The 20,873-nt window shown below is 41.2% G+C and overlaps 1 protein-coding gene across 1 annotated transcript in view; it reads right to left on the bottom strand.

Annotated features, from left to right (window-relative positions):
* The window catches only part of unc80 (unc-80 homolog (C. elegans)), a 59,102-nt gene that overhangs the window by 29,944 nt on the left and 8,285 nt on the right, over positions 1–20,873 (bottom strand). Inside the window, exons 12-25 of the mRNA XM_084128764.1 lie at positions 20,151–20,419; positions 18,893–19,207; positions 18,672–18,803; positions 18,278–18,425; positions 13,103–13,153; positions 12,505–12,653; positions 10,428–10,591; positions 10,135–10,343; positions 8,736–8,842; positions 1,864–2,011; positions 1,240–1,412; positions 756–968; positions 499–634; positions 247–380 (exon numbers count right to left, since the gene is read on the bottom strand). Coding sequence (XP_083984890.1) covers positions 247–380; positions 499–634; positions 756–968; positions 1,240–1,412; positions 1,864–2,011; positions 8,736–8,842; positions 10,135–10,343; positions 10,428–10,591; positions 12,505–12,653; positions 13,103–13,153; positions 18,278–18,425; positions 18,672–18,803; positions 18,893–19,207; positions 20,151–20,419 — 2,348 coding nt within the window. The remainder of the gene's footprint in view (positions 1–246; positions 381–498; positions 635–755; positions 969–1,239; positions 1,413–1,863; positions 2,012–8,735; positions 8,843–10,134; positions 10,344–10,427; positions 10,592–12,504; positions 12,654–13,102; positions 13,154–18,277; positions 18,426–18,671; positions 18,804–18,892; positions 19,208–20,150; positions 20,420–20,873) is intronic.

The raw sequence follows: 20,873 nt of genomic DNA, 5'->3' as shown, positions 1-20,873 counted from the left end.
CTAGGGTCATATGGATTACCATTGTGTTTGTTTTGCGTGGTTTTTGAAGCCTCAACTTTGAGGGAACCATCATTTTGCATTATATGGACTCATTTTTCTAAAAAATCGGAAGAAAGAAAGTCTTATACATCTGTAATGACATAAGGGTGAGTAAATGATGAGGGAATTTAAATTTTTGGGTGAACTATCCCTTTAATCATGTCACATGAATGAATCTGGTCAGAGGGAGACAATACCAAAACTGACCACAAGGGGCTCTGTTCGGGGTCTGGGGAGACAGGGAAAAGTCTCCCGCAGGAAAGTGGTAATCTCCAGAAGCAGCTGACAAGCAGCCATCTTCAGAGCAAAAGGGCAGCCACACTTTGTAGGGTTGACAGTGTCTGTTGAAAGAATCATAAAAAATAAATAAAAAAAACATTAGCTAAATGCCGAAGTATTATATTGATTTTGAACATCATCTGTTTGTTTAATCTGAATTCATGTAATTTTCACTCTTACTGTCATCCAGATAATCTTCCTCCTCATCCTCCTTTTTCACACGCCTCTTGCTCTCTTCATCATAGATAAAACCCAAGATGTTGGCTGGACTCTCACTGTCTGAATGGCAAATTTCACTCAGCCGAGTGCCTATTGCCTTTTTGAGGATACATATTAGATGCAACCAAATGCCACAAATGCATTTCTCAAACATTATGTAAGAAGGTTTTCTGCAGGAAAGGAAAAATTTGCATATTTTTCAGATTAATGTGACTCACATCTCCCCACTGGTAAAATTGTTTGGCTGCGTTCCACTGGAGCTTTGTGTTCCTCTTGTTTCCTGCTATAGGTGATCGTCCTCTAGACAGCCCTCTCTTAGTGATGTTCACATGGTGACCTTTCATCCACTCTGGCCAGTTACCACGGTTACAGCGATGCACAAAACGGGCACACTCCAGAAAAAGCGAGGCCCTTGCCACCACAGGGGCTTCCTGGGAGAGACATTTATCAAAATCAACATAACAATGTTCAGTTCCTTATTTTCTCTGAAAGAATCCAAATACTGATCTCAATTTCAAGCTGCAAAAACTTCATAAAGCTAACCACATAACAAAGATCTGAAAATACATTTCAGTACCCCTTTAAAGGACATAACAGGTTTCAAGTTTTGTCATTTTATCATTTTATCTCTTTAGTCTAGCAGGTATGCTTCAAAAGTAATGTGACACCATTTTGTATATAAACAGAAGAATCCGAACTGACCAGGTCCAGCGCAGCAGCTAAAATCGAAGCATCTGGTATGGTTCCCGGCTCACAGCAGTTCAACAGGAACTGAAACCTCTTCATCCCCTGTCTGATTGCACCTAGATTCACAATATTCTTATTCTTTATGGCCTCCTGGCTGGCAGCCAAGCGCTCCTGGAATCCATGGCAACCTTGTCGGTGGTACAGAATAGTGTCAGTACAAGGAGTGTAGCATCTGACAAGGTTTTAACAACTGAAAATAGCTGGTGAAATATGCATCTGGTGATATCGAATGAACATGCAAGTCTGTTTTTGTCCTTACAAGATGTTCAAATCAAACCATGACTTGTGTATTTCCCCAAATATATATCTAATAACTATTAACTATTAACTTGGAGAGCTGAAGGTTCACGACAACTCTGACAAAGCTGTGGCGGGTCATGGTGCCAGGCCATAGGTCAGAAAACCACAGTTCCTCTTCCAGCGGATGGTTCTGACAAAGATGGACAAACACACAGAGAGCTGGCATGGAAGATGGTAGAGGAGTGTACCAGAAGCACAAGACACGTCAAGTACGGGCACACACACAAACAAACAGAGCGAATTGTGGGCGGGGGCGGGGGACGGCACCGAGGATTCTACCATCTTTCTCTTCTGTGTGGTGAATCTTGGAAGGGTTCCTCCGACCAGACCGCCATTTACCGAGCCGCTTGAAGAAATTCTCCTCTTCCTCTCGCCCATATTCAATAGCGTTACCCTCCGACAGCTTCACGGCACTGGTGAACTTGACCTGAGATTTACAGGAAAGACTCGGATCAAGGACTTGATGTCTAATAACTCTAGTGCAAAGACTGATTTTCTTGGTTCAGATTTATTCCCAAGAAAGAAATTAGGAGAGGCAGAAAAATTATATCATTAATGATCACAGTAATGATGGCAATGGCATAGTTTCTGCCTGGTGGGACCTAATGATTATAACCCTCTTTTCCCACTTTGTGTGTACATGATCATGAAATATTAGAATTAATTCATTTGTTTGGTTTTGTTTGTGACTTTGTATAAAGTTTTAGTTTAAATTATTGAATATGTGTATGTTTTACAACATTATTGTTTGTTTGTAGAATAAGAAAACCAAATTAAGTATAAATCATAAAAAATAAATCAGGTCAACTGTTTCTTGGGTGAATGTAATTATGCAGTTTTTTTGGCTCAGTCTAATAATTTATTCAAAAATGCAATTCATACAAACAATGATTAGAATACTCATCTTCTAAGATGAATATGGTTTGGGGCATAAAGTTAAAAATGTCAAGGCAGTGTTATTTTAGTATCAATGATATACTATTATAGTTTTTGTTGTTTTTTGTTTTTGTAATTTTCTTTTCATTATATTTTAGTTTTCAGTTTTAGTTTTAGTTATTTACTTCAACTTAAACTAAACAAAAATTAGAAATTGAATTACTAGCTGGAATGAAATAAACTTAGGTTATTTTATATTTTATTTGATTTCAGTTAGTTTAGTTTATTTCAAGTAATGAAAATGTTTATTTTATTTATTTTTTATATAACGATAATAACCCTGTGCCAAGGTGATACAATTGCAGTCATATTATAATGGAGAAAATAGCATATTATTATTATTATTACTATTATAATTTAGAAAAAAATATATATTTTAACAAAACTGCTGCACTGCTTATTAATATTGGTCAAGTTGTGCAACCAACAAATTCATGTGGTTTATCTAGCATGCAGAAAAATATGAAATATGATAGCATATAGAGGATCCCTGCGATGAGTCTCTGACAAAATCAGATTATTTTACCTTTTTATGACATGCTTAGGTTAGTTCAGGTTGTAAATTTTGGTGCAACTCTCCAAAACCTAGTAATATATATGAACTAACAATACATAATATTTGTAAAATACTTTTTACCTCGAAAAATATATATTTGAAATCTTGTTTGAATATAATGATTAAGTAATGAACAATAAGAGAGAACACTCACATGCATTCATAGTAAGGAAAGTATGTTCCCTTTCGTAGTCACTCCGAGTTACGTCGGATGACGACGAATGGGGTTTCGCTTAGAAAGCCTATCATCTTCGAGTGTATAAAACGAGCCAATGGCAATGAAATGCCATGGGTCTGCGGAATTTGCATAGCGTAACTCCGCCCTACCCTGGGGGTATATAAGGAAGTGCGCTAGCAACATGCAGATATGTTTTCGCTTCGGAGCCAAGTTGATTCTTCACTCCACAGCCAATTCTGAGTTCATCTCTTTACTCTCTTCGAGACGAGCCTCTCTCCAAGTGTTGGTGTGACAGCGAGTTCCAGCGAGTGCACATTCCCTGCTTATCTGTGCAGTGATTTGCCAGAGTTTGTGTGTTCATCTCCCTGGTCGCTTCGACACTTGCGGAGAAATCTCCTTTCACAAAAGAGCATTGCACGCGGCACGTCTTTTTAAAGATTCCTCGCCCGTGCACTTCTGGTTGCGGTCTCTTCATTTCTGACTCTGATGGGCACAATCGCTGTCTTGTGTGTCTGGGTGTTGAGCACGCTAAGGCAGCGTTTGTGGATGAGTCATGTTCCCATTGCGGGAACATGCCCATCGCACGGTTGCGGTCAAGACTCAATGACCTTCGTGGTAGAGTCCCCTCACCCGCACCCCGATCTACGAGCTCCACGAGAGCTGGTACTTCGGCTGGCGGCCAGGGTGACCTGAGGGTTACGGTGTGGAACAAAGCGCCGACTATTCCACGCTCCGCACCCCCCTCTAGCACTGTGCAACCCGTGAGTGTTCCGAATGAGCCTGCAGTACAGTCCACTGACTTGCCGCAGGTCTCATTCGGCGCTCCAGAGGAAGATTTGATGTTGATCGCTGCATCACAAGGTGGGCAGGAGTCCTTGGGAAGTGACGATTCGGCTGTGCTGCCACCCTCAGGTGTCCCAGCATTGCCCGAGTCTGATCCCGAGATGACGGCCATGCTTTCCCGGGCAGCCGTGGCCATTGGACTAGAGTGGTCCCCGCCACCTGGTCCAGTGCGCTCGCGGCTGGACGATTGGTTTTTGGGTGCGGCTGCTGACCCTCGTCGGCGCCCAACCCCAATGCCTTTCTTCCCGGATGTGCATGAGGAGGTCACGAGGTCCTGGAAGGCACCATTGTCTTCCCGTGATCGCTCGGCGACCTCCTCCGCCTTGCCTCCTCTCGATCAGGCGGCCGCCAAAGGGTACACTGGGGTTCCCCGGAAGGAACGCTCTGTTGCGATGCAGTTGTGTCCTCAGAGTGCTTCCTCTCGCGGCGATCCTAAGCACCCCTCCAAGGCCTGTAGGTTCTCCTCCACTCTTGTGGCGAAGGCCTATAGAGCTGCGGGGCTGGCGGCCTCCTCACTGCATGCCATGGCGACTCTGCAGGTCTACCAGGCCCAGATGTTGCGTGATATGCACGAGGGGAGGACTGACCCAGCACTCTTTGATGAGTTGCGTGCCGCCACCGACCTCGCCCTCCGGGCGACGAAGGTGACCGCACGCTCGCTGGGCCAGGTGATGTCCACTTGTGTGGTCCAGGAGCGACACCTGTGGCTCAACCGGGCTGATATGCGGGAGGCCGAGCGGACCCGGTTCCTCGACACCCCCATATCCCAGGCTGGCCTCTTCGGCGGTGCAGTCGAGGACTTTGCCCAGCAGTTCTCGACTGCCCAGAAGCAGACTGAGGCTTTAAAACATGTCCTGCCCCGGCGGCCCGCTGCTTCGGCAGCGCAGTCGTCGGCACAGGTGCCTCAGCCTGCTCGCCGCCGAGGGCGCCCTCCTGCGGCTCCCGCCCCTCCCGATCGGCCCCAGCAGCCCGCTGCTTCCGGGTCGCGTCGTGGAGGAAGCCGCAGGAAGGCGCCACAGCCCTCTCCCGCCCCGCGCCCCGCTAAACGCCAAACGCCTTTTCGAATGCGTACGGCCACAGGATTGGTTTGCAGCGATCAACCTGAAGGACGCTAACTTCCATGTCTCCATCCTTCCTCGACACAGACCGTTTCTTCGGTTTGCTTTCGAGGGGCAGGCATACCAGTACGCGGTTCTCCCTTTCGGGCTAGCCCTGTCTCCTCGCGTCTTCACGAAGGTCGTCGAGGCAGCCCTTGTTCCCCTACGAGAACACGGGGTTCGCATCCTGAACTATCTCGACGACTGGCTGATCCTAGCTCACTCTCGAGACCAGGTTTGCGAACACAGGGACCTTGTGCTCCGGCACCTAGCTCGTCTGGGCCTTCGGGTCAACTGGGAGAAGAGCAAACTCTGCCCCGTGCAGAGGATCTCTTTTCTCGGTATGGAGATCGACTCGGTCGCCATGTGCGCGCAGCTTACGAGCGAGCGCGCGCAGTCACTGCTGACTTGCCTTCGTCAATTCGAGGGCAAGAGTGCGGTTCCACTGAAACTTTTTCAGAGGCTCCTGGGGCATATGGCATCCGCAGCCGCAGTAACGCCGCTCGGATTGCTTCATATGAGACCGCTTCAGCTTTGGCTTCGCGATCGAGTCCCGAGGTGGGCATGGCAACACGGCACGCTCCAAGTCCCAGTGACTCCAGCCTGCCGTCAGACCTTCTCCTCGTGGTCGAACCTCAATTTTCTACGGGCCCTTAGAACGAGTTCCCTTAGAACGAGTTTCCAGGCATGTTGTTGTATCAACAGATGCCTCCACCACGGGCTGGGGCGCCATGTGCAATGGACATGCTGCGGGCTCCTGGACAGGACCCCAGCGTCTTTGGCATGTCAATTGCCTCGAGTTGCTGGCTGTACGTCTCGCCCTGCACCGCTTCCGTGCGTTGCTCAAGGGTCAACACGTACTAGTCCGATCAGACAATACCACCACAGTAGCGTACATCAACCGTCAAGGTGGTCTACGCTCCCGCCGTATGTCGCAATTCGCCCGCCACCTCCTCATATGGAGTCAGAAGCATCTGAGGTCGCTTCGAGCCATTTATATCCCGGGGGACCTGAACCTCGCTGGAGAATGGAGACTCCATCCCCAGTCGGTTCAGCTGATTTGGGATCAGTTCGGGGACGCACAGGTAGATCTGTTTGCCTCCCACGACTCGTCCCACTGCGACCTGTTTTATTCCCTGACCGAGGGCATGCTCGGCACGGATGCACTGGCGCACAGCTGGCCGCGGGGCCTCCGCAAGTATGCGTTTCCCCCAGTGAGCCTTCTTGCGCAGACTTTGCGCAAGATCAGGGAGGACGAGGAGCAGGTAATATTGGTTGCCCCGTATTGGCACAACAGCACCTGGTTCCCAGAATTAGTACTCCTCCCGACAGCACCTCCCTGGCCAATTCCTCTGAGGAAGGACCTGCTTTCTCAGGGACGGGGCACCTTATGGCACCCTCGTCCCGATCTTTGGAACCTCCACGTGTGGCTCCTGGACGGGACGAGGTAGGTTTGAGTACCCTACCACCAGCGGTGGTGGCTACCATTACTTCCGCTAGAGCATCGTCCACGAGACATGCCTATGCGTTGAAGTGGAACCTCTTCGTCGACTGGTGTTCTTCTAAACATCTAGAACCCACAAAATGCCCCATCAGTGTCGTGCTTTCCTTCCTGCAAGAAGGGTTGGAGCGAAGGCTGTCTCCCTCCACCCTGAAAGTGTATGTTGCCGCCATTGCCGCACATCACGACGCAGTTGATGGTAAGTCCTTGGGGAAGCACGACCTGATCGTCAGGTTCCTGAGGGGAGCGAGGAGACTGAATCCTCCTCGTCCTCCCCTCGTACCCTCTTGGGACCTCTCAGTGGTTCTAACTGCCCTGCAGAGTGCTCCCTTTGAGCCTCTGCAATCAGTGGAGCTTAAGTTTCTGTCAATGAAGACAGCGCTCCTGGTTGCATTGGCCTCCATCAAGAGGGTAGGGGACCTGCAGGCATTTTCGGTTGACGAAGCGTGCCTGGAATTCGGACCGGCTAACTCTCACGTGATCCTGAGACCCCGGCCTGGATATGTGCCCAAGGTTCCCACCACTCCCTTTCGAGATCAGGTGGTGAACCTGCAAGCGCTGCCCTTGGAGGAGGCAGACCCAGCCTTGGCACTGCTCTGTCCAGTACGTGCACTCCGTACTTACGTAGACAGAGCGCAGTGTTTCAGGACCTAAGATCAGCTCTTTGTCTGTCATGGTGGGAAGCTGAAGGGAAAGGCTCTCTCCAAGCAAAGGTTGTCTCACTGGATAGTGGACGCCATTGCTTTGGCATACCAGCAGCAAGGTCGACCATGCCCCCTTGGTGTGACGGCCCACTCCACTCGGAGTGTGGCATCCTCTTGGGCTCTAGCGCATGGCGCCTCGCTAACAGACATCTGCAGAGCTGCAGGCTGGGCGACACATAACACATTTGCGAGATTCTATAATCTCCGAGTGGAGCCAGTTTCTTCTCATGTACTCGCTTCAACTAGCCGGTAAGAGATTCTGCTCAGGTGTCTTCGCTTGCTCGCCATTCCTCTCCACGGATGGGATACGTGCGATATTCTTCTCAGGTAAGCGTAATAAGCCCTGAGTCTCCTCCAGCACTGACGACGTCAACGCCAGAGTTATGCCACTGGCAGCTTTCGCGCTTGGCTAGGTGCTTCCATGTGCATGGTTCCCCCTCTGGGTGACCCCCACATGTGTATTCCACTGTAAGCCTCTCTGAGCATGTGTCTTTCCCTTGGCAAGCCACCTTGCCACCCCTGGGGTTGAAATATTCCACCTGCGGCTGGACACCCCAGTGATACTCCATATGCAGCCCCCCGGGGTCATATGTGTATTTCAAGTCCCCCCCTTCGGGCTGGGCATAATTGCATATTTCCACTGAGATATGCTTCCCAGTGTACCTTGGTATCCCTGTGTTAAGTAGGACTCCTTCGTCCGTGCTAGTCTCACGACAGGGAGCTCAGACTTACGCAGGGCACTGGAAGACAGTCGAGAGGTGGCGTGATTACACTGGGAACCCCATTCGTCGTCATCCGACGTAACTCGTGACTACGAAAGGGAACGTCTCGGTTACGTATGTAACCCTCGTTCCCTGAGTAGGGAACGGAGACGTTACGTCTCCCTGCCACTTCCGCTGTACCGCTGGAACGCCTGAGTTCAGTCTCGGCTCCTCAGCGAAGACATATCTGCATGTTGCTAGCGCACTTCGTTATATACCCCCAGGGTAGGGCGGAGTTACGCTATGCAAATTCCGCAGACCCATGGCATTTCATTGCCATTGGCTCGTTTTATACACTCAAAGATGATAGGCTTTCTAAGCGAAACCCCATTCGTCGTAACGTCAGGGAACGAGGGTTACATACGTAACCGAGACGTTATTACTTTTTACTTGATGGTAACACCACATGACATTTTATTGAATGTAAATCATTAAATGTGATCTCTTCATGGATGTATTTCTAAGAACTTTGCAGATTTTTACAAGATTTTTATTACTGTGGACACTCTTATTTGTCATCGACCCTCTTAACAAACTATCTTAACATTACTACACTGTAAATTCAGAGTCCTCACCTTGGAGCTCTGTCTGATAAAGGACAGTCTGTCCACTGAGCTGATGTCCAGCAGGTCCTCGACCCCATCAGCCAGTCCAGATAGAGAGGAGCGTTTCAGCCAGTTACCTGTATCACAGGTTCAATAGTTACATGAAAAAATAAAAAATAAAAGTTAATTTAGCATTTTGGTAGCATGTTTGAACTCTGGTACCCTTTAAATGGAAGTGCAAACAAGCCAAAAGGAATGTAAGAGGGAATATTTCATGCTGGTTCTCCGGCTCATACAGCTTATACACAAAAATAGACAAAACAACACACTGAATCTCACAGCAAGTACATAAAAGTAAAAAAAGAAAAAAAGAAAGATAAATCTTAAATGCATTTTTTTTTTCAAACTAAAGCTTCCATAATGACACTGTAAGATGAGGCTGCATAACTAAAACACAACACACATACGTAACATGGAGACAGTGAGTGGATGGCGAACTTTCCTATGGCATGCTGGTGACAAAAAAGGAAAGAACAGAGAAGTGAATGACTTTTCATAAAATTCATATCCCCAACACACCAATGAACCAATCAGAAGTGAAAACTCTTTTTAAAATTCAGTTTATTGGTTTATTTAAAAACAATTCTAATATCAACTTCACATACTCTCATATTAGAAGTTAATTTTTCGAAACGTTTACAAACTTACCTATGTATGGCATGCACATTAACACATTTAAGGGAAAACTAAATCTTCATTTGTGTTTCGAAAGATGAATGAAACGACATGAGGGTGAGTAAATGATGACAGAATTTTAATTTTGTGAATCCTCTGTATATGGAAATTTGAATTTTGTAGTTTTTAGTCTACAGAGAGCAAATCACAATAAATGTGAGTATTCTCCCAATCATGCATATTTGGCATAAGATCATGGTTTTACAATTCAGAAAAATAGAATATTTTTCTAGTTCAGACTAAATGGGCTGAGTATACAGAAAGATTTACATTGAATTGTTTAGATAAATGTATTTACTGTACTTTGCATTTTACGGATGATTTTGATTACGATTTAATTAAAATCTTATGTAAAATGCAGGGTCCAGTAAAATGCAAAGTATATACACACACACAGACTCACACACGCACAGGAAGCTACTTTATTATGGAATATTAATATGAAACCTGAATCCTGTTTATACAGCAATTCTGTAATGAAAGAAATTCCGAAAAACTGGGTAATAGCATGTATACCAGTGATGAACAACAGTATAGGGATAAGAAAGGGAAGTATTGGTAGCCAAAGGCTGATGTCATCCGCTGATCATACTGATCACACTGTTGTTTATCATAGTTAAGTCTCTATTTATCTGCTTTGTATAGGACAAATCTGGTTATGTTTGTAAAGAACTTCTCTCTCACAAATACATACCTATGGGCAGTTTGAGCTTCTTGCGCAGTGAGATCCGTCGAGAACGTGATCGTGAACGCCGGTCTGTGGTAGTACCAGAGTGGGCAGTGGTGCACTCAGAAGTGTCCTGCTCTGATTGGCTGCTTGTATCACTGGCGGCACTCTGAGACTTGAACATCTTCCTCCAAAAGTCTTTCCTTCCTAAAAGAGCTCCTGGAATCTGCTCTTCGCTGATACACAGATACAGATGCACTCAATCCATGCATATATTTAATTTATGCATTACAAAATGTGTGTTATATTTGTGTGTGTACTTTTTTGCTGAAGATGGCTTGGTTTCCTCCTTTTCGTCAGTTTTTTTAGTGGTATTAAGTTTTTCTGCGCTGTCCAGGAGAGCACTGAGAGCCACACGTCGGAAGACATTTCCATGAGACTCCTTTATAAACTGAACCAGCTGACGTATGTCACAATACAGACCCTGATTTGAGTGTGTTTAGATGTTAGGAGAGAAATGTGTGAAAAGAGAGAGATGGAAAAAAATAGATTTAAATGGTCACTCTTCTTTGAACAATATAGTTCTTTACCTGAAAGCTGCTAAACAGCTATTCATTTGACATAATTCATATACATACTAGTTATACTTTATGTGCTTCTATTATACCATATCCCAACCAGATGCAATACAACAATTTTTCTGTACAGACGAATGTGAAAATGGCGTGTATTTTTTCCCTTCCATATTGTGACCTACATCCAAATGAAATGGATAATCACAAAGTAATTGTGACTTTATATTTCATAATTTCATAATAACTTTATTACTTGCAACTGAGACTTTATATCAATTTATACCAATATCAAATCTATATATTTATATCAATTTGCAAAAAAAAATTCTTACAACACGCAACTTTATTTCTTATAATTTGCATCCAGATTTCTCGCAAATTTGCAAATTTCTCAGAACTTTACATCTCACAGTGTGACTTTAAGTTGCAATGTAACAGAAGTAGCGACAGATCATTTCTTCCACATTGTGACCTACATCATTATGAAACAGATTATCAAAAAAGTTTATAAAAATGTAGGACGGGGACTTGGTTCTATATATCTGTTGTTGATTGGATGGAGGCAGATTGGAATGTGAATGTATTTAGTTTGCATTCAGATCTACTGAAGGCATGCTATTGATCATAAGATCAATAATGTGCCTTAAGAAAATAGATAGGGTTAAGTTTTTCTTTTCCCCCCTTTTTTTTCTTTAATTTTTTAACTCAGATTTGGAAATAGGCTTTCGTATTTCCTTTATGCTTAAACAGATGGCAAATTTAACAGAAAAGATGCCTTTTCACTTGTTGTTTTAAGGGGAGACACCCCAGGTGAATAGGGAAAAAAATGAATAGATATCAGCATGAAACGTCCCCAGTTGATTACTGACATTAAGACAAATATCTTTTGTATTACAAGTTTTTAGAATATTTATGTTTAAATATGCAAATTAGGTAGTATCTCATTAAATATGCACTAATTTGCATATATTTCCAGAAGAGAAATCTGACCATTGGATAAAGCCAGATTCAAAATTCTTGTTTCATTTTGTTGACATATTAAAGTCAAAAGTTTTTACAGAGGGGATTTTGGATATCTCTTTTTATCACTCCATTAATCAGAAAAAACTGTCAACAGCCATAAAAAAATAAATTTTCGCCCTGTTTTTAGGTATAAAATATTGTATAAATCAGAATCTGAATGATATATGAACAAACCCCTCAGTAAAAACCTTAAGAATATAGATAGGAATACAAGGAATACAAGTTTGGTGTATGTAAGTGCTGCTGAAGTGGAGATTTCTTGCTCAGAGTATGAGAAAAAAACCATTTTGAGAAAACGGCCTTTAAAATTGACATCAGCCAATGAGATTTCGCTTTTAGAGTTAAATGCCCCATTGTACTTTCACGATTGGTTGCTGATAAAAAAGGAAATTATCATATTTGTATCCGACAACATTGTACAGGAGAGAGAGAGCTTTCCAACGGTGTATGTGATGACAGGGTGCAGACAGCGATCGCGGAGCTGCATGTTGATTTAGAATGCCAACTTTTGTTGAATTTAGGAGAAATCTACAGACGCAAATAGACAAAGTGTAGTAAAATAAAGACCTAAATGTGTATTCTGGACTTTTTTTCACCACAAGTCTGAAAGAAGACATGTTATTGAAGACAAATAGCCCAAAATCTCTAAATTGACCAGCGGAAAAAAAACAATGTTTTTGCCTGCCGTGTCTCCCCTTAATGTATTGTGCCTGGTTAGTACACAGCATTATTAGCGTCACCAAATATAAACTCAAGCCCAAAGTTTTGTCAACTCATGAGTTTAAAGCAGTACTCTCACCAAGTTCTCAGAACTGTGAAGCTCATGTGTAGTGGAGGCACATCTTGTGATAAGAGACTTGAACATGCAGCCCACCACCACAGTCTCCATGCTCTGGGCCAGAGACTTATCTCCTCCAGTGGTGAAGTTGTTCCCGAAACCAGCTTTGTCTGCAAAGACAATCAAGTCATCTCAGATGAGAAACTGTGACCTGGATGCCATGTCAGGGCAAAATCACTGAGGCTTAGCCATAAGCACCAAAAAATAAGGGAAGCAGGAAGCATTGATGTTTACAAGATGAAAAGGGGGAAAATTAATAGCACATATGATAGGAAAACCTAAAAAGTGATTGCGGGTTTTGAAGGTCTGCATACATGCAAGTGACTGTGGCCTGAGAGATAGTGATAGACCTAACAATCAGGTCATGCTCTGATTTCACAGCAATGTTGAGTTTTGTTTAGCTGGATCTATTAAGCCGATTTTTTGATTGTTTATTTGGCAAGGCCTATGCACTGTTTAGCTCTACTACAGGCGAGAACATCACCCTGGACATTGTGAGGGGTGCAGGAATGGGTGTAATGCCTAGTTTTGGCAGTAACTTTAGATATTGAGTATCTACCGATGTTTCTTTTATTCGCCCTCCTGGACCTCTCACCTGCACTGCCGTACTCTGAAAGAGAAAAGATGGTGGGCAACATTGGTGTCAGGCCAGCACAGACATGTACTCGTAAGTCAGGAAACACCAACTCGCTCCAAAACACACCCACACACAGACACATACCCACAGATGCAAAAAAAGACACCCCCCCAAAAAAAACATAGGGATATCATTTTTATAACATTCACTCATGTTCACTAACTTGCCAGAAATCAATCGAAATTCAGCTTATCTTGTTTTGATACCATAAAATTGAAAATACAAACAATAAGAATTGGAACTGTCAATATGATGTTTGGCAAGTCTGCTGAAAGGATGAGTGATGAGCGTTTGGGGTACAAACAGTGGAGTTTGACTTGCAGACATGTAGGTAGGTGGTTAGGGTTAGGAAGGGCAAGGAAGGAAGGAAGGAAGGAAGGAAGGAAGGAAGGAAGGAAGGGAAGGTCATATTACTGGCAGACATGAAGGCAGAAGACAGAAGAGGCCAAGGAGCGAGAAACGAATGACATTAAAAAAAATGCAGAGGCAATCTGTATCTCCAAATTATTTTGTAACATTTGTATTATATTTCTCATTTAATAATTTGTATTAATGACCTTTTTAATGGAATATAAGCCTTTTTAATGGAATATAAGACATTATTGTGATAGAACTGTAAAATGCTATTGCTGGCATTTCCATTCCAAAACCAAATTCAAATTTTGGGTAACACTTTATTTTACAGTCCTGTCCTTTTTACACATAGTTTATATACTAATAACTCTATGCATAATTACATGCCACTAACTGTTATGGGTGTGGGTGTGTCTTGTTTTCTTTTTCTTTTTTGGTTTTGTATTTCTCTTGGTTTTGTAGGTGGCAGGGGAGATGAGGAACACCTGATTCAAATTAGGAGGTGGAGATATATGTGTTTCTGTTCCGTGCATGGGAAGGGAGTACGGAGAGGTGACACGTTTCCTCGCTAAAACGTGATCTAGCGTCTGTCGGCATTTTGGGACATTTCAGATGGCATAAAATGTATTATTGCACTTTGTGAAACCCCTAGAATTATGTAATAAATCTTATTCATTATGTCAATTTTTTTGTTTTGATTTCCCTATATTGTTACGGCCACGAGCCGCCCGTAACACTAACCCTAAACCAAACTCTAACTCTAACCCTATAGTAAGCACATGTAGTTAATTCTTATTACTCAGTAGTTAAATGTATAATTACTCTGTAAAACAGATACCTTAAAGTAAATTGTAACCAAATTTTCTATGTTGGATAGATGTACCCAACTTCTAAACTATTTCGATTTGCAATATATTTGGTGGAATAGTTAATTATATAAACAAACGAAAAGACGGGGATGAAAAAGCCCGGATTTATGACACTAAATGGCTATATTAGGTGCTATGATCTGTTCTGATTGGTCATGGCTGTGTTAAGCATAATTCCTGTTGTGTATCATGGGATGTGTGGTATGACACAGAAATATTCAGATGTTCTGATAAATGGCAATGTGTTTATAGGAAAAGCTACTCACTCCATTAATTTCTATAAGAAATGAGACTTGATTGCATAATGCTAATTTTTGCAACATTAACCCAGGCAGGGGATCGAATACCACCTGTTTAAACCTGATTTGTTTAGCTATAATGACCAGCTATCTGCCCAGTGAATTAACCTGCTTATTTATCAAATAAATAAATACACGTGTATAAAATAATGAATTGATTTTATTTTACTACATTAGCTTAAAGCTTTTGACATCCTCCTGAGACCCAGCCACAGACTTTTGTCCATTGTAGAGGACATTACATTTTAGTGAATTTCTGTGAGACCATACATGTCAAGGTTAAGTCTGGATGTACAGTATTGTAAAGAGCACATTCAGAGATACTAAATGTTTGGAGGTTTGACCATGCAACTCTCTCTCCTTGGTCTGATAAATGACTGACATTGACTAAATGACCAACTTTAGCACTCTTATGGAAATTTTATAATATTTTGTAATTATCATTTAAAGTCCCCCTGTAGTCAATAATTCAATCCCTTAAAACTCATCTTTGATCACCAAAATTACGTATTAAAAATTTTTCCTGTGAAAAAAGAAAGAAAAAAATGCCTTTCATGCCTTAAAATAGCTTGAATGTAACTCTACACCCTTGCTTCATTTAGTATACGAGGGTATATGAATATGCTAATTAGCTCCACCTCCACTCACACCAGCTCAGAGATTCACTTGATCAACTTACTGAGGTAAACGCTGCACAATGGTATCGTTCTTTACAACGTCGGACACATAACAGTAATTAATATGATTAGCCTTTTGCTTCACTTATCAAACAGCTAATAACGTGTTGCTAAAGTTACACAAACTATGTTCCCGTTCGCCATCTCAGTCTGCCTTCTAACAATCATCAAAAACGCTATGAACAACTCCGAACGTCAGTGGAGAAAGGCATACATTTCATCATAACATCGTATCAGCTATATCAGTAAATCTACCCGATTTTCATATCAACAAAAAAATATACTGGGATAACCAAGCATCTCTTGAAACTCCCCTGCTAGTTTGCTGTTAATGATATGCCAAAAGCCAGCCGGCACATTGACATGATTGGTTACAAGGTGGTTTGTGACGTCAGAAACACCAGCGATTTCAAAATCGTGTTTTTGAGACTGTTTTTGGTTCACTGCTGTTTTAAGGAGACAATACTCTGCAATGGTTTTGACTATGAATTTGCACATGGTTAGTCTTAAAGCACATTCACAACATCACATAGACATATAAACAACACTAAAATCTTGATTTTCACCACAGGGGGACTTTAAATCTTACTAATTTTCTAATTGTTTTTCATGAATAAACATTTCAGGAAAACGTAATGGAGCTTCAAATCAGAATACGACTTTCTATTATGAAACTGCATCGATTTCAGTGAAAACAAAACAAAACAACATTGTTTTTCCCCATACATGTCTTTTCATTTCCCTAATTAGTCCTGGTGTCCTCTACAGAGGACACAGCATAAAATATAATTTTTTCCATTTGTTTCTTATGCTCCGAACAATGTAATGACAAAATTATATATATATTTTAAATTAAATAAATAAATTTACGAAACTTTTTTCTGGATCTCAGGAAGACATACAGAAAACAGCTCAATATTACTAAGAAAACCAGTTCAGCAACTAAATAAATGCTGCTACAGTATTATAATATTAAGTCATGTATTATTATTAATCTTAAGTCTAAGTTACTTTTTATGGACTAGTTAATTAACATAATTAGCTACAATGTTACATGTCTTCATCTATTTTAATTTCTCTCTCATCCAGCTCTTTACGTCTCTTATCGGTTTGTTGTTCTTCCAAGCAATGGTTTCATTTTCTTGCTTTTTCTTGCTTCTAGTCATCTATCAAAGGTTTTTCCATATATATTAAAATTAACATTTAAGTCTTCCAGTTTTGAGTTACAAGATGGCAACAAAGAGCTATTCTAAGCTGTGTTGGTATGAAAACAGACGCTGAAGTTACACAAGAGACATGAAAGTAGCACCGGTATCTTGCCATCGACAACAGTCAAATATACAGTTTAGCGGTCATTATACAAAAATATTTCACAGCTCAGTGACCAATTGGAATCAAGTATTTCAGATAGCCATTTAACATATTCTGAATTCACTCAAATTAATATTTTTTTTTTTCTTTTAGTCTTTGAAAGAAGTCTTTTATGCTCACCAAGGCTGCATTTGTTTGTTTAGAAACACAGTAAAAACATTATGTATTGTGATATATTATTACAGCCGTTTTCTATTTTAATAATTTTTAAATGTAATTTATTCCTGTATTGCAAAGCTGAATTTTCAGCAGTCATTACTTTCAGCAGTCTTCAGAAACCATTCCAATATGCTGATTAATTATTAATAATGGTTCTTATTGATAAGGAATTATATACATGCTCATACACCTTCCTTGGATAATACATCACCCTCAGTTATTGACAAGTGTTTTGATCAGTGTAAAGGAAGTAAATTGAGTCATTAGTATTATATGACATGTTGCAATCCATTAACTCTCCCTCAACAAAATGACTTGAAGAATGGGAAAAAGAGCTGGGAAGGGACATTTTTCAATCCTGAGGAAACTTGGCAGAGTAGTTTAAAGGATATTAATGAACACTCCCAATTCTAGAGACTGTCTCGTTCACTTTAAGGTTATTCACAGACTACACTATTCAAAAAATAAACTGAAAAGTATTTCACCTCTCTGTGATAAATGCAGCTCAGTTGATGCTTATTTGTCACATAGTATTATTTTCTGCCCTAAGGTACAGAGTTCTGTTTGGAGCTAGGGAAGGTGGAGGGTTTAGACAAACACTGAAAGCATGCTGCAAACTGCTATAGTAAAATGGTAACCAGCCATTTAAATGTTGACCAGCAAGCTCATTGGCTGCAGATGCGACATGATCCAATCAGCTTGTGCCAAGTAGTTAACACTATGAATATCATCAGCTTGCGTCAAGGACCCATCAGCCTGCACCATCTAGAGTTTCATGGAAGAACTATAAATTTATTTGAATCAAATCTTTTGTAACATTATAAGTGTCTTTACTGTTACTCCAATGGGTCCTTTGCTAGAATAAAAAGTACTTTTTTAAACATTAATACTAATAATAAGCATATTAACTAATATGCTTATAAGCATAAGCATATTAGAATGATTTCTGAAGGATCATGTGACGCTGAAGACTGGAGTGTCATCGCAGGAATAAAATACATTCTAAATTATATTAAAATAGAAAAGTTGTAGTAATTTCACAATAAACCTGTTTTTACTGTATTTGGTGGTACTGCTTTGGTGAGCATAAGAGACTTCTTTCAAGAACCAAACTTTTGACGGGTAGTGTTATTTCAATGTAAAATTTAGAATTTTACTGCATTCATAGTTTTAAATAAAAGTTCAATACACCGTTTAATAATCAAATTGCAAATAATCAAGTTCATCTCTCTTTTAGGAAAAGACAAATACATCTCTGTTTCTGATGCATGGAAATTGGGCCCATGCTGTATATCTTATTTCAGAATAAAACATAAGCCTGGGCATGTTAAAGACATGCACTTAATAAGTGCAGCTCAGCCCTCTTACTGTCAGTGATTGGCTCCATGCAGAAGCCAAGTAGGGCGTGCAGGAAATCCACAATGTTGTTGAGCGAATCCTTGTTAACGTATTCTTTCATAGTCTGCCGGAACTGCACTTTATCCAGCTTGTACATAGTAGTCAAACAGTTCTGAGCCTAAAAAAATAGGACAGAGCATCTAGTAATTTACTTTTGTTGGAGAGAGAGCTAGTTAATCATGTCTAATAATTGCTATGAACAAACGTAATATAATGCATTCTACATGTATTATAAAATCCATATCATCTGACCATATGACTTAGTCTGACAGTAAATCAACATATTGCTGTGTGACAGAGGTCAGTGCTTAATCTTCTTGAAAAATAAAGGTAAATTTGCACTGTATTGCACAGCTATATTGACCTGCATTCGAAGGCGGTCTCCAGAGAGTCCGCGATGGCCTTCACCACAGCCGTACGCGCAGCCGAGCGATTTTACGATCTTAATAAGCATGGTGAGAGCCAACCTGTGAGTGCTGAGTGAAGTGTCTTCATCCTGTTGATGATTTTTAAAAAAAATGCAAATCTTGCATGTGACAATTACACTCAGATATTCCTTTACACCAGATATATTAATAGGCTTACCTTGTTGTCCTTGTTCTTTATATCATCTCTGCTTCCTCCACGACTCTCTCCTCCCCCTCCTCCTCCATCACCTCCACCACCTCCATTAGGTGCTGGTCCTGTGCCTCCAGCTGCCTCCCCCTGAGCTCCACCCACACTCTGACTGGCTCCCTCCTTCGGACACTCCGCCTCTTTGTCCTCGGGTTTGGAGAATTTCTTACTCATGCTGGGAACCACACCCAGCTGCAGAAGGCAGTCGATGATGTTGAGCGCCACATCGCAAATCCGAGAGCTGATGTCATGGGTGAGTACGGAATACAGGGCCCGTAGAACAGCCTTGAAAAACACCACAGTGGTAAACAAGAAAGGTAACACTAATAATATTATGAACGATATGGTCAGATCTTTTAAACTATATCTAAAATAATCAAATTTTCCTCAGAAGTTATTGGCCAATCATAACATTAGCCAGTTAAAAGTTTTAATGTTTTTGAAAGAAGTCTCTTATGCTCACCAAGGCTACATTTACTTGACAAACAAGTGATCTACAGTAGAATCAGATATATTGTGAAATATTATTAAAGTTGAAAATAACCATTTTCTATTTTAATATATTTTGAAATGCATTTTATACCTATGATGGCAAATCTAAATTTTCAGCAGGCATTACTCCAGTCTTCAGTCACATGATCCTTCAGAAATCATTCTAATATACTGATTTGGAGAATAATAATTGTATTATTATTATCAGTTGAAAACAGTTGTGTTTTTTGTGGAGACAGTGATGCACTACCATTTAAAGCTTTGAGTTTGAGATTAAATGTATCAAACCTGAAAGTAAAGAAAAAAGTTTCAAATAAATGCAGCGTTTTGAACTTTCTATTGATCAAAAAATCCTGAAAAAAACAAACATGCTTTCCACAAAAATATTAAGCAGCAAAACTCTTTTCAACATTGATAATAATGATAATAATAAGAACCATTATAAATAATTGAGCACCAAATTAGAATAGTAGAATGATTTCTGAAGGATCTTGTGACACTGAAGACTGGTGTAATGATGCTAAAAATTTATTACATTTGACTATATATTAAAGTAGAAGACCGTTATTTTACTGTATGTTTGGTCAAATAAATGCAGCCTTGGTGAGCATGAGAGACTTCCTTTAAAAACATTAAAAAAAAAAAAAATCAATTATTCCAAACATTTTACCAGTAGTGTATATGCAAATCTATCACTATGACAGTAAACCCCTCTGCTCAAGGCTCCACTCCTTACCATGAGGTCCAGCATGCCATTCTTCAGAATAAAGTTGTTGGTGCCCTCAATGGTGTCTCGGTCCTCCAGGGATGTGTAGTTGATGCAGGAGTCTGTCAGACTTCGGGGAAGGTTGGAGCAGGCCAACGGCTCACATGGCATCTCAGGGATGGGAATGGGGTTACACAGTTTCTTTATGTGCTCCGTGAAGAAATCTGTGTAGCCCACATTAAAGGAAGCCACAGTTGTGTTAAATGTAGCCATAGTGATGGTGGAGATCTGAGAACGAACTGAGAAAAAAAGAAGACTATCAGTCCACATTACTGATTAAAGAGGCAGTCACACTACACTTTTCGTTCCATTGACTTCCATTCTTGCGCATATGCATGTGAGAGACCGAAAGCACAAGTTTAGTTCTAAGTTTGGTGAACTCTGACCTTTGAATTCGTATCACGTGAAGATGTGAGACCAATAGAAGAATGATACGTCACAATGTGGCCTCTTAGCTTAATTAAACGAACACAAACTTTTTTTTGTGCAGGATTTTTTGTGCAAGTTGCAGGATTGCAGCGTTGCAGGAAAGTATACGAAATATTTGCTGTTTATGTTTTTATTTTTCTAAAGCTAAAATCAGTGATAAATATTATCTGTATAATATTTTTAATTCAAAATAATTATTTATTTGTATAGTGCTTTTCACACAAAAACTAATTTCTTTGATATGTTCCATGGATCCCCTAATGC

This window comes from Abramis brama, assembly GCF_963993115.1.
Source record: "Abramis brama genome assembly, chromosome: 11".
In the NCBI taxonomy this organism is placed as follows: Eukaryota; Metazoa; Chordata; class Actinopteri; order Cypriniformes; family Leuciscidae; genus Abramis; species Abramis brama.
This window is presented reverse-complemented; position numbering and strand designations above follow the sequence as displayed.